The sequence below is a fragment of the Scardinius erythrophthalmus genome (genome assembly GCF_964197995.2).
Source record: "Scardinius erythrophthalmus genome assembly, chromosome: 6".
NCBI lineage: Eukaryota > Metazoa > Chordata > Actinopteri > Cypriniformes > Leuciscidae > Scardinius > Scardinius erythrophthalmus.
Window position 1 is genome coordinate 43,110,002 of NC_138226.1, and position 15,491 is coordinate 43,125,492.

The 15,491-nt window shown below is 39.6% G+C and overlaps 1 protein-coding gene across 1 annotated transcript; it reads left to right on the top strand.

Moving 5' to 3' along the window:
- Window positions 1-136: 136 nt before the first annotated feature.
- On the top strand, window positions 137-1,067 carry c1ql2 (complement component 1, q subcomponent-like 2; the record flags this gene model as incomplete). Its single annotated transcript, XM_081368764.1, has 2 exons — window positions 137-706; window positions 888-1,067. The coding sequence occupies 2 exons, from the start codon at window positions 137-139 to the stop codon at window positions 1,065-1,067; spliced, it is 750 nt and encodes a 249-aa protein (XP_081224890.1).
- Window positions 1,068-15,491: the final 14,424 nt, after the last annotated feature.

Below are 15,491 nucleotides of genomic sequence, written 5' to 3' on the forward strand. Positions count from 1 at the left end.
AGAGAGCTTTTTTTTCCTTGTCATACTTTCAAGCGTGCGTGTCACCATTTCCTCCAAAAACAAGCCGGACTTTTTAGCACGCGCTTCCCGGGTGCTCCACAGCAAGATAATAATTGGCGTGGTCGTGGGCATCGTCATGATCGTGGCGCTGGTCATCGCAATTCCGCTTCTGGTCCAAACCTCCGTGGTTTCAGCGCACTATGAAATGATAGGCACCTGCCGGATGATCTGTGATCCGTACAACCCCAAACCGAGCGCCACGGCGCTGGAGGTGATGCAGGACCTCAGTGCCATCCCACCATCTTTCGCTCAAGGGACTAGAGGGGAACCGGGCCGCCCGGGCAAACCGGGACCCAGGGGTCCACCTGGAGAACCTGGTCCACCTGGTCCAAGGGGACCACCTGGGGACTCAGGCAGACCTGGATTTACCGGCATCACATCGGGGACGGCGAGGACTGAGACAGGAGACGTTGGTCCAGCGTTAGGGAACACCAAGATCGCGTTTTACGTGGGTCTCAAGAACCCTCATGAAGGCTACGAGGTGCTCCGGTTTGATGATGTAGTAACAAATGTCGGAAATCACTATGATCCCACAACTGGCAAGTTTACGTGTCAGGTGTCCGGGATTTACTACTTCACCTACCATGTGCTGATGCGCGGAGGGGACGGGACAAGCATGTGGGCAGATCTCTGTAAAAATGGACAGGTATTTCTACAACGTTTGCAGGAGCAAAACACTAAATATGCTAATTATATATATATATATATATATATATATATATATATATATATATATATATATATATATATATATATATATATTATCTTTATTCATCACTTTATTGAATTCAATGGCACTGAATGACATTGTGCGTTTATTTGAACAGGTTCGCGCGAGCGCCATCGCGCAAGACGCCGATCAGAACTACGACTACGCGAGCAACAGTGCCGTGCTGCACCTGGACTCTGGCGACGAGATTTATGTCAAACTCGACGGCGGAAAGGCGCACGGAGGAAACAACAACAAATACAGTACATTCTCTGGCTTCATTCTGTATCCAGACTGAGCTGTGACGCGCTTCGTTTCAGACGGACTGTCCAAGCATCTCCTCTCTCCGCGCGACACTCCACTGTCATTCCTGTCTGTACTGTCGCTGGGAATATAAGGATCATCTGAACTCTGCAACCGTGTGAGAATCTGTTGTCTGAATTCGTACCTTTCTGTTTAATGATGTCTTGTGTTTGGATATTATACCCAATTAAACGCAACATTAAAAATTGTAAACAGCCAAACATGCTCGGGATGGTGATCAGGATTCCACATCTAGATGATTATTAGCATTATCTGTACAGTTCTCTGCTCAAATTGATTCCCCCCTGTAAAATTGCATTCATGAGCCCCTAGTGTGATACAATCTCTCCTGTTAGATAAATTGGTTTCATGAAGATATGGACAAGTTTATTTTGGTCTAATACTGGTTGCTGGACAAGTGTAAACAAGCATTTCAGCTCATTGAAAAAAATGTAATGGATTTTCATCCAAAAATTTACATTCTATCATAATTTACTCACTCGTGTTGTTCCAAATCTGTATGATTTTTTTGGTCACACTTTATTTTAAGATGTCTGTGTTACAGTGTGATTATGAATTTAAGGACTATGTAATAATAAACTAAATGCACTTATGATAGGGTAAGGGTTCGATTTGGGGTTGCACTTTATTTTACAGTATGTGTACTTATAATGATCAATAAAATAATCATGTACTTACAGTGTACTTTCCTAAGAAAGTACTGGGTAGTATAATGTAACTGCATGGGTTAAGATTAGGTTTAGGGGTCGGTTCAGTGTTAGTAGTTATTACCAAGTTATTATAATTACTATAATAAGTATAGTATGTACAAGGGGAACAGGACTGTAAAATAAAGTGCTACCGGGTTTGGTTTAGGCCTAGTTGCATGTAATTATGCATAATTTATAATTATTACTACAGTAACTACATGTAACAAGGACACTGTAAAGTAAAGTGTTACCGATTTTTTTTCTACTGTGTAACCCCAAAAAAAGATGTGTCATAAAATGTCTCAGCCTTTCCTCTCCATATAGTGAAAGCCAAGAGGGTCCAATGTTGTTTGATTCAGGTTTTACAGTAGAGAGAAAGCAATGCAGGTTTGGAAGACATGAGGTTGAGTAAAAAAAATGAATGGACTTTTTAATATATTTGGCTGGATTAGCCATTTAACTCCTAATTGCAGTTCTACTGCAGATGGCTTTATCTGAATCCTTTGACTGAGCAATAGAGCATTACGGTGTGTTTTCAATTTGTATTCAAATAACAAACCTGTGGTGTGTATTTTAATGAAGTGTTGTTGTTCGGCAGTGAACTCTGGGACTTGACGTTTGACCTCACACAGGTTCTTCTGAGACCTCCAGCGGTAACTGAGCGTGCCAAACATCACGGCCACAGAGACAGAGAAGGAGAACATCGACAACATTTCCAACAACTGTTGTTTAGAAAATCAAATTGACCAAAAACTGAGTTTAGCTGCTTATCGATGGGTATTTGGTGCCTGTACATTCAGATGTTTTACATTCTGGTTAAAAGAGAAGGTTAATAAACATCCTCAAACAACATCAAAGCGTCTGTTAATCCAGCTGACACTTGGCTTAACACACGTTATATATATATAATGAGCTCCCCATAAACGCCTGATTACACACCGCTGGCCATTAACATCCAGCATGAGGAAGAACAGTAGATGTAAAACAAGAGTTCTGCTCTCACAAACATGTCTTTTAGTTTATAAACAGCCATGGGTTTGAATATCAGACTAATCTTTCATACATGTTTACCCAACACACACAATTCCAGCAATTAAATGCCTGGTGCTTGTCTTTCTAGCACTCTGCTAATCTAGTTTGATTTGTTTGTGCAAAACACATCCCTGACTGATCCGAAAGATTTACTGGCTTTGACAAAAGAGCCAAATTGTATGACTGTTCACACAACCCATGAATTCAAATGAATCCGGAGAACACCTGAATTATTCTGGTTTTGTCTTGGATTATTCATTTGAAGTATTTGACTGGCCACCCATCATTTTAGAGTTTGGAGGGGAGTTTGTGTACAAACATGGGCCTTGATAAGCTTTTATTAGTCTGTGTATGTGCGCCGTGTAAGTGCGATCTGATCCTCGTGATCGTGTGAAGAGGCACAGCTGGTAGTTACAGAGTGAAAGAAAAATAAGCCAGGGGGCTCACATCACTTTTCTCTCTCCTTCTTACTCTCCCCCTTGCTCATTTATCTCAGTTCATCTGCCAGCACACACACACACACACACACACACAAACACACACACACACACACACACACACACACACACACACACACACACACACACACACACACACACACACACACACACAGACAGACACACACACACACACACACACACACACACACAGACAGACACACACACACACACACACACACACACAGGAGCAGCTGGGTAACAGACCAGGGGTGTGTTTCCCAAAAGCATCGTTAGCCAACTATGATCACAAGTTTAATTGAACTCAATTGGTAACGACAGCACTTGCAAACATAGTTGGCTTTGGGAAACACACTCCAGTTTGGAGGGCTTTCTGGAAGTCAGCAGGAGCACTGCCCTCCGCAAACACACAAACACACACACACACACACACACACACACACACACACACACAGACTCCAGTAATGACATCATTCAAAGTGTCTCCGTCACAGCAACTTTATTTCATCATTAGGTCTCACGGACAAACACTCTGCTGACACTCTATGCAGCGACATCAACCTTAACTGCTCATCCTCACACTGAGTCTCGACACAATCTCACATCTCCTGTTAAACATCGCCAGAAGCTGCTAAGAACAATTCAGTCTGTTTAGACCTCATGGTCTGTTGAGATTTACCATATTTTGTGTATGTTTTGGGTTGTTGAATGTGTAAATAATGATGTATGTGTAATAATAATAATAATAATAATAATAAATAGCTGTAAGCAGCGATTGGGGGCCAAGCCTGGCTATTTTATTTTTTGGGCTTGTTTGGATGTATGTTTTTTTTAATAGGAATATTTTGAACATTGAACAATTCACATGGTTTAATGTTTGCTACACACTGGATTTAATTAAACAATCTTCAAAGATATAGCCTGTTGCTTTAAACAGCATGCCACTCATACAATGGTTAGTTTAATTCTACAAGAGACTTGAGCTTTTGAAGGCAAAACCGCAGCTATTGGCTCTAAATTTTATAAAGTTGCCTCACACAGGACTCAAACCGCCGTCCTGAAAGGCTATGGGCTTGTGGCATAGCAAGTTGCGCCACTCAGTTGACGCTGATTCACGAAGTTGCCAAGGAGAGCCTTCAGTGTGAGAATGAGCACACAAAAGCATTAGTTAGCATCTTAACTAATTAGACATCTAAGATCACTTGGTCTCTAACATAAATTATGTTTAATCTCATAGTCAAAATCCTCATTAGAAAGAACAGCCTCTGATTAGCATTGTATTTGATTGGCATGCTAAGCTAAATAGCATATGGCAACAAATACAGGCAATGTCACATTTGGAGACAAATATCTCGGGAACGGTAGCGAATATCAAAAATCTGTTTAATAATTTATGTGCGGCTCGGTCCAAAGATCATTTGAGCCAAAAGCAGGGCTGGACTGGGACAAAAAATCGGCCCGGGCATTTTGGCCCAGACCGGCCCACTCATAAACACCACCCATCTTTGCACGCCCTTAATTATATGCATATCAACTCCTATTCATTAAAACCATTAATGCCATGTAATGAGTGAGTATAGGAACGAGTGAGAGTTAACAGATTAAATAAGTAAAAATTTGACATTTATTAATACAGTTGAACTATACTACACAGTGATGAATCTAAAACAAGCCATAAGCTGCATTGGCATAGCAATACAAGTGTTTCTTACAGGATTTTTGTTAAAACTGTGGTGGTGGGACCTCGGTCCTTCTAGGGGGGTTCGGGGACTTGCCCCCCCGTGAGAAAATTTTGTGCATTTTAATGTTAAATTCATCAATCTGGTGCACTTTGAGAGTTCAAAATTAAAAGCTCCAACCCATATTCAGTGTGCAAATTAAACAAAGAAAAATTCAAACCTCTTTTAGTTACAGTGTCTATTTACATTACACCTACTACATAATAATAGTTATAATATGAATCCAATGACAGTAATAGCCATATTTTGTAAAACAAATGCACTAAAAAATAAAGGAAACTTTCATAATTAGTTTTGTACCAATTTCTATACTTGAAAAAGATAAGCACATGATCTTTTATTTTGACGCAAACTGCATCGAGCTTTTATTTTGGCGGAAAACATGGTTTACAAACGCCTCTTATTAAATTTCTAGTAATCGTCAACTATGCAGATGTGGAAATAATCTGTAACTGGGTTATGGGTTCCTACACTCATGACATGGCCTAAGTGTTTTGAAAGTAGTTCTGCTTACCGCAGGCTCTACACCAGGGGTGGGCAAACTTTTTGGCTCAAGGGCCACACTGGGTTTTAAAATTTGACAGAGGGCCGGCCCAGTAGCAGATTATGAAGCACAATCTCATGAAAGTGCGTATCTATACCACGAATTTTATTTCTCGTGCCATTATACGCCAAAAAGTTTTTTTTTTTTTTTTTTTTTTTTGTGAATATGCTACGCACTGTAAACCCCTTGGTTAGGATTAGGGGTGTGGAGTGCGTGCCTATTACATGCCATAAAGTGTGTATCATATGCAAGCGAAATTTGCGTATCATAAGCACTACAAATACAATTCGTGGTATTCTGGTACACTTTCATGCGATCGGGCTGAGCAAACAGACATTTACGTTGTGGCAACGTCTGCACGAAATTCAACATCTGAAAGACGATATTCTGACAATACATTTTTTTATGTTAGATATCCCACATTTAGCATGTTATGTCTTGAATGTTAATTTTTAATTAGTCAGATGTTAGATAGCCTATACTTTTTAAATATTGTTTATTCTTATTATTATTTAATGGGCCTAACAGTAAATTAGAAACAAAATACCTGCAAGTGTACACTTAGAAGAGTAAAAATGACAGAAGGTTACGTTAATTAACCTTTATCAAAACTGCATGGCAATTTGCACTTCCAAAAGTCATTTGTGGAAAAAAAAAACGAAATAAACGAATACAAATTTATTTTAAGAATAATAAATTAAAACATAAAAAGCAAAGGCAGATCAGAACATTTAATGAAAAAAAAAAAACGGGTTCTGTAGCTACATGGCAGACACGAGCGTAGTCGAAAGCCGGGCGATAAAGGTCGATAAACGGAATCAGTCAATATACATCCACAAATTCAGAGGAGCTAAATAACTAATATTTAAAATAACTAAAACTAAATAGCAGACAAATCTAAGGAAAAACTAAGGTGTGCAAGCGGTTACCAAACATTTTTTTTCCTGTGAGCTTCCAAAAAAGGAAAAAACATTAACGTGCAACCAGTCTACACTGTAAAAATAAAAGGTGCCTGGAGGAACCTTTTGGGGTTCTTCACTTCGCCACACCGGCGGAACCGTCTGTAGATCCTCTAGGCACCCTTTAAAAAGGGGCAGTTCTCTGAGGAACCACACAGGTTTCCTGAGGAACTCTTATATTAGGCACTGTGTGGAACCACTTTGGGTGCCTCCAGGAACCAAATTTCATTTTTTTTTATATTTAATTTCATGTTGTTACTATGGTTACCTTTAACTTCTATTATAATAAACAAATTGAACCAAATACAAAATAAGAATTGTTTATTACATATTTGATATTCATTTTTATACATACACTTCCATGCACATGGGAAAAAAAGCTAACAATTAATATCAATGAATACACAAAAAATAGAATAATACATAAGCAACATGAATAATCAACCATACAATAGATAAACAAGAAATGACATCTCAACAAAATGCATGGAAACACATGTTCCACAAAATAAAACAATGTAAAAAAAAAAAAAAAAATACATTTTGACTAATTAAAAATGTCCATCTTCACTTAACTTTAAAACATTTGTGTTTCAGGCCGATGGTAAGTCTGACATCACTGTTTCCAAGTCCAAAAGCTCTATCAGATGCCAAAAACAAACAAACAAACAAACAAACAGTGCTAATATACACTCATTATGCCGTAATATTCCTGAAAATTATGATCCTAACCTTTATCTCTATACCGAAATCTCAGATGGTTAGTTATTCAGCTGTTTTGATTCATAAAATGTTGAAGTCCGGGATGCCGTGAGACTGTAATGTACACTGTGGCTTTTGAAAAGCTTAAATGTGTGACTTGAATCAACAGTGTTCATAAATGGTTGTTGAGTATTCTCATGAAACAAGATAGAGGAAGTAGAGGCTTCGACCCGGAAACAGAGTTAAGGTGCAGTAAAATTATCTGTTGTTCTGTGAATGTTCACTGGTGAATTCAGTCATTTCAATAAGAATTCACACGATCAGTAATTTCGTTTGTGGTCAAAAATGTCACTATGGGACCAAGTTGGTGTGAGGTACTTAAAGAGTTAGAAAAGTGAAAAGGTACAGCAGATTCGTTTTCCGTTTGTTTTTCCTCTTTTCTGGTGGATGGTCCAGGCACTTCAATGATTTTCAGGTCTACTGGAGGATTTTTATTCTTGATCAAACTTGTATTCAGCTTACCGAGATCTCTGCAAAGTACAAAATGTACTGTTAGTAATGTTATTAAACTGATAGTTGTGAAATTTAAATAATTTCCTAAGCATTGTGATGTTCCAAACCTGTTTGACTTTCTGTCTGTGGAACCCAAAAGCAGATCTCAGGCATAATGCAACCCCAGTCACCGATCGCTGACACTGCATGAAACACAAGCAGAAAATAGTGTAAATCATTCATGAAACCATTCTTATGTACACTTGTCTGGTTCAATTCAATGAAACAATTTATGTAAAAATGGTTAAGCTCCAAAAATGTCCCAGAAAAGATCCTAAAAATATAGCATTATTTGTGAACCAAACATGTGATATTATTTTTCTGAGTAACATTAATGAGATTTGAGAGCATGAGGGAAGATTTTCAGAGAATAACTGATTAAAAAACACAAGTACACAGTCAAACAATACAATTTCACACAGAGAAAGTTCATAGTAATAAAGTACTTGCATGTGGTGCAGGTAACTTACTGTAATTCAGTGTTGCCACTGAAATGTTCAGATTATTTTAGAAATGGAATGGTTGTTCTGGGGAAACAAAAGAACAAAGCAAAATATTTATTGACCATAAATGGCTTTAAAATGGTATTTGAGAGAATGAGGGCACATGTAACTTAGCTGCTAGTAAGTTAAAGTAAGGCTAAACAAAAACAGACCAAACTATATTAACCTGCTTTTGTTATTCAGCTAAATTAGTTAGGCTATATCAGCAATTTGACGACACAGATGTAAGGAATATGTTGAACTGAATGACTAAATCAATCTAAGACAATAAGTCAATAATTTCCATTTGTTCGTTAGATCAACGTATTTAACATCGCGGCTAAAACCTTCATACCAGATAGTGTGCCATAAACGAGGGGTAAACACTGTAAAAACGTAGTGTATAATAGATTTAGTTTATATATGTGTGTTTGAATATATAGTGAGTATACTCTGTATTTATATATATTTGGCGAGTTTACAAACCTTGTAATGGAGAGCCGAACAAACGGCGGAAGCTTTGATGAGGAGAGCCGTTACTTTCAAAGTTCAAACCCGATGACGTCGATCTTTGTTGCGCGCGAGCAGCGCGAGCATCACTGAAGTGACGACAGCAGAGGAATAGCAGCAGTTTCGAATAAAATAAAACAGAATAAAACTCTCTCCTCCTGGTTCTTCTTCTTCATATTATTAATATTATTATTATTTTGTGTTGTTGTTTAAGGTTTAAATTATTTAATAAAGTAGGCCTATAGGCCTACTAAATAAATGCTACCCAAGTGAAAAAGACGTATAGGCTACTGTTAAATGTAGCCTATTAAAAATGCATTAAAAGTATATTTGTATTGTAGGTCTACTAAAAACACACTCAAGTACATTTTTAATACATTTAATAGTACGTCTTTTTCATCTGGGTATGTATACTGAATCAAACTTAAGTATAGCCTGTAACAATAATAATAGTAATAATAATAGGATCATAATAATCTTATTCTGGCCTCTCTGAACCATTGGGTTCCTCCAGATGCTGGCTTTAACATAAGAGATCTTCCAGGAACCACTTAAATGTTAAAAGATCTTCCAATAACCCTTTTATCGCATTCAAGTTCCTCTATTTTCCCCCAAAGCACTTCGAGGTCTCATGGTAATGAAAAGGTGACTCCAGAACCTCTGAACTAAATACAAAGTGCTTAAAGGATCCCATAAGTTCCAGCAAGAACCTCAAATATTGTCAATGCTCCCCCAGTAACCCTACTATAGGAGAAAGAGCTTTGAGGCACCAAAATTACATTTTGAAGTTCCTTGAGTATCCAACAGGATATTTGAGGCTCCTTTAGTTTTTACAGTGTATGCGCTTAAGTCGCTGTCTGTTTGGTTTCCATGGTGACGCGTCATTGCTTGTTACGTGACGCACCGCAGCCACAACAGCGCTGAATGAACGATGATCAGCTTTTATGTCATTTTTCCTTTTTAACATTTGTTAGCTATGGCATGCATGCAATATCTGATATTCCGATTGTCAAATATATGCAACGCAATATATAAGGCAAAGTATTGCAAGAAAAAATGTAAAATTAATGCGATCTTAAGACAATTTTTTAAATACTCGGCGGGCCGGATTAAACAGCCTAAGGGGCCGTATGTGGCCCGCGGGCCGTAGTTTGCCCACCCCTGCTCTACACTCTCTCATCTCTCTCCTGATCCTCCTCACTATCATCATCTGCCACAGGAGCTGATGAAGGTCAGAAAACATATTTTGACACAGTTTAGTGTCTGCTTTAAGGGCCTGGTTCTATTTTTTTCCACGCTATTTCTCTGCACATTCCTTGCGTTTCTTCTCCATCTCGCTGACTATTCTTACAGATACACACTGACACTGCTGCACGCTCGCTCACTCGTTTAAAGTTGTGATTGGGCCAGCCCAGTGTCAATCAAGAAAAGAGCCAATGGGCCGCTGATCTACATGTTTCATGGGCTGGTCTGTCAGAAAAAAAAAAAACTAACGCTGACTTTTTTTGACCAATGCATTACACCGGCACAAACCCAGCGCCGCCAATTAAATAAAAACAAAACAAAACGAATGGGCCGCCGATGTACAAATTTTATGGGCCGTTAAAAAAAAAAAGTAAAAAAAATAAATTAAAAGTATGTATGAGTAGGCTATGAGATGTATCGGCCCAAAAAGCACGTCGGCCCACCGGGAAAATGCCCGGTATGCCCATTGGCCAGTCCAGCCATGGCCAAAAGTTATAAGTGTTTTTGCAAAAAAACGTATATCTCTGGAACACTAGGTGGCGCTGTCTTTGAACTTCTCAAGTACCTTCAGGACATGCAGGTGTCGATCATCCCTACCAATTTTTGTGAAGATATGTCAAATTGTTTAAAAGATATTGCAATTTATGACAAAATTCTAAATGGTGGCCCGATGGGTTGTCCAATCCTGACAAACTTTATATTCACTGATCTGGCATGACACAAGGAATCCATAGATTATGATTTTCTGACTAACTGTTCAAAAGTTATTGGCCAAAATGATCTCATGACCTGTAGGTGGCGCTGTTCCCAGATTTGGCATGGCCCCTCAGATCATGGTTCCAATGAAGCGTACCAATTTTCGTTGTTTGTCCTCTAAACCAATTTTGGGTCGACCTCGTTCAGTTTGCAACATCAAATTTTTGAACAGAGTTGGATAAAAAAAAACTGTTTAGTCATTTCTCAACTTGAACAACTTGAACCCAGAAAAAAATAACAAAATAAAAAATTGTTAAAACAAATACAAATAAACATCTGGCATCTGTGTGTTTACAGTGTGCAGAAATCACAGTCAGAGAAAAGTCCATTGCATTTATTCATTTTTATATCTGTGGTCTCTGCAACCCCAAATATAAGTAATGCAACTTTTAATCAGTTCTCATTATAGAAATTTCATTGAAGTATTAACCTGATTCTTCAATGTTAAGCATGTTTTTGAGACCCTTGTCTCCCCAGACATGAGGACACATGAAAGAAAATGTTCTATTTTGTGAAGTGTAAAAAATAAAGACAAAGAAATTAGACCCATTAAAATGGGTCCTTATTAATAGCAGTCTAAGCACATTTAGAAACTATCAGAACAATCATCATACAGTACTTCATCAAATATTAAAATATTCCCTTATAACTCCAGCAAAATACTAATTCCACAAAAATAATACTACAAGATACTACAGTAAAACAATGGTACATTTTAAGGGTATCACCAGAAAAGGGCTTCTAGTGACCCTTCATGGGCTATATGTAAAGATAAATGTGGTAACCTGAGCTGAAGGCACTTGCAATGCAGTCCAACACACATACACATGCTGTCCATCACTCATTATACCTTTCTCTCTAATGCGCCGCACGCCGCAGCCAATCAGAGGTTAAAGGGCAAGCACTCCCCTCTAACGCATGCTAAAGACACACACACACACACACACACACACACACACACACACACACCCACACACACACACACACACACACACACACACACACACACACACACAAAGTACACCGTTAGATTTGGTCTCTTCTAAATACATTCAGCACTGAATAGAGGAAATCGAATCATTTGTTTGTCTTACTCTAGAGTGAATGGTGGAGTGCAAAAGAAGAATGTATGAGGGTACAATTATGTACAGTTATTAACAGACATTTTTACTTTTCACACATTGATTCTCTCAAGTCTGCATCCGATGCATCCTCGATATCAAGAACACATCTAGGCATTTGCATGCCTCTACTGTACTTGCGTTCTTGAGTATTGGAATTGAACTTCGATGGTTAATGATGGCTTAGAACGAGAACACAAGGACGCAAAATCACTTAAGAACGCTTATTGAGAAACAGCCAAGCACTTCTTTTTCAAAAGAGTAACCACAATACAACAATATAAAAACAGATCAAGCAGATACATTATACATGTCACAATAATTTTAACTTAAAAAAATATATATATAACTTTTTTATAACTTAAAAAAAGCACCATAAAAACACATAATACAATTCATGGACTATAAACCAAATGTTCTGAAGTATAAATTTTTTTAAGAAATCCTCAGAAAAATTAGTCAAATATGCCACAAGATTGACGTTTAAGTGGTGGATGCAAGTACATTGAAGATCCATTCTCACAACCCCCGGCCATTAACAGGACTTTTGAAAGATTTTAAACACACACATGCCCTCTAACGAGCTAATGAGGTCTGCTGTATTGCAGTAAATGATGTGGTAACATGTGAAGCTGTTCTGAGGCCTTTTATCTGCTAAGAGATGACAGCTGTCAATCAATAGGACACACATCTCCATCCTCATCTGCAGAACTGTCAACAAGCAAAACAGACACAAAAGCCCAGAGTACGTAAGAGACTTTCTGCCATTTAAGCTTATCTAAAACTCAGTGTGTGTGATGTGTGTGTCTGAGAGAGAGTTTTCTGAGTGTTTCTTTAGTTCCTGCTGACATTTACCTTCTTAAATCGTCTCATGTAATTTTTATGAGCTGTTGCTGCCCAGTGTTTGAGCGCTCTTCAACTCTCTCTCTCTCTCTCTCTCTCTCTCTCTCTCTCTCTCTCTCTCTCTCTCTCTCTCTCTCTCTCTCTCTCTCTCTCTCTGTGTGTGTATGTGTGTTTGAATGAATTATTGTCACCATGCTTTGTTGTAGGTTTGTATTATGTTTGTAAGCATGCGATTATGTCAGAGGGATAATGTACTGGATGAATGAGAGCTCATGTGAGCAGGATTGTCATGTCTGAAATGCAACAGGGCCCTACATAGGAAAAGTGGTTTGGAGAAAGAATGAATGGAAAAGAATGACCTCTTGGTCATTCAAAATATTAAAGGTATAGCGGAGGATTTTCTTTTTCCGGGTGGGTAGTGTAAACTATTGGTCCACCTAAGTGTCAATCATTCTGGTGATATGTTTACGTAAGGCCGTCGTACGTGCTCGTCCCTTAGTTTTCGTTTTCTGCGCATGCGCACTTTCAGGTGTTTATGTGTGGTGGTGAGCTAGAGCTCCGGTTTAAGCCATTCATTGAAGCTCGCCGTTTCACCGGGTCCTTTGAAAATGTCTGAGGGTCGCAAGAGAAAAAGTTTGTACGAACTGTATGAGAAGAAGAGAAAGGCCTGAGAAGAGAGAAACAAGATCAGAGTGTTTTTGGGAGATTGTTTCACACGATGGCGTGCGCTGAAAACACAGGTTGGGCTTCCCACTGATGCCTCAGTCGCGAAGTTTCTACTCGACAGGTAAAGTTTGGCATGCTATTTGGTGAAAAAGTGCAAATCTTCTTTTGGAAAGTAATCTTGTATGAGTGATGCCGACAGCAACTTGTAAACAGAGCGTGCACGAGGAGAACCTCGCACACGTTTAATAGGCGTTCCCTCTCGGGAGCAGGTAGTGTGTTGCGCATGTGCATTTTTTCAAAAAGTGGAGAGGGCGGTTCTTATCTAAAATTCGGAAAGATCCTCCGCTATACCTTTAAAAATATTCACAAATAAATCTAACCTTAAATAGGCTCAAAAGATTGGGGGAAAAAAGCTTATCATAAAATATTTTTTTTTTCTGAACTATATAAATTTAATACTCTGTACAACCCTTTGCCAAGATCATAACAGCATTTTATCCTATGATGCCTTCTCCTAGAATGTGTGATAAGCTTGATGAACCAACATAGTCTCAGTGGAAAACTCCAAAAATTAGGTACATATACATACAATTCAGTGAGCCCTCTGTCAAGATGGCCGCCGCCACACCTAAACCCCCAGTCAAGATGAATCTCCCATCCAGTGTTCAGAGACAACTCCAGTCCCCGTCCAGTGTCCTGAAAGGCCTTCAGTCCCCAAGTCCTCTCCGGCCCAGAAACCCATAGCTCTGCCCAGGAAAAAAATTTGGGGGGGGGGGGTATAGTGACCGAGCCTGGTAACATCGAAAAGGCCACGAAGAACGATCCGTCCTGGTCTTCCGAACTGTTAAACCTTCCTTTAAATCTTCCCGTCATCAACCCTAAGACACTCCTAGCCAGCCTCCAGGGAGCCCACCCTCCCACCCCACTTGACCTTTTTTGTGCGAGGTTGCGCTTTCCGGGAGGGGGAAGTACTTTCACAGTCACCAGCTCAGTCATCCTCAGCACTAAACTTCCCATCATCCTCCCTGGCTCACACTGAATCACACTCCTCTATCACCTGCACCTGCAAGTCATCACCCTCATTATCACACCGTATATCTTCAGTCACTTTCCTCCCCATCATTGTCTGGTCTTGTCAGTTACCCATTGACACACCGACCACCTACCTCAATCCTTCCCTTCTATTCCTCACCAGAGATCACCCCTTTAGTATCCTGTCTTCCGTCGCCCATCCGCCATCATCCGTCTTCCCAATCCAGCTTCAGCAGTCATCATCCACCATCTGCAAAGTACCATACATCTGTCTACAGCAAGCTAAGTTACCATCTGCATTTCCCTGTTGCCATCAGCTCACCATAGCCTGGTTTCCGTTGTCATCTCCACCCTATGCTCTCAATAATGGACATGATTGCACCTTAGTAAGTTAGCAATGATGGGGAAGATGGTGTCAGGTGGAGGCTGCAGGTTGGTAGGTCCTGCGAGCTCACCTTCCTTAATACGTTCTGAGGAGTCGCAATTTAACAACAGTGGACCTGATTCTGAATTACAGTTGCCTTATCTGAGAAAAAGTGGGTGACTAAATATAAATCAGTGTGTGATTATCGCCTTGTATGTGCTTGCCGCGGTGTTACTGTCAACCTGGAGTGACTGGCAAGCTCTTTGCTGTCGGTCGGATTACAACGTAATGCACCACGTACCACCACCTTTCAACACATGGAGCAAACACGCCATTTACGCGTCTTTTTTAAAACAAGGACGCGCAGTTGTGCCTTTATCGATCAGCTCCCGTTTTGATAAGCGCCGCCGAGGATCAGCTGTTTTAACCTTGCTGTGCACTTTACTCTTACTGTGCGGGGATATACATCTAAACCCCGGATCTGGCGGCGGGGAAGAACTAATGGGAGCAAATGGCGTTTCACCCATGTGTGGATCTGCAGTCACGATCGCAGTGAGTTACTCTTACGAGCACACACAAACAAACGGACAAAATTGCTTGCCATCAACACTGTGCACGGCGGAGGATAGATCTGGAACTTCGCAGGTTTCTCCTGCGATAAAGTTAGATGCGCCTTCCCCGGATGGTACTGAGACATTGCGTAA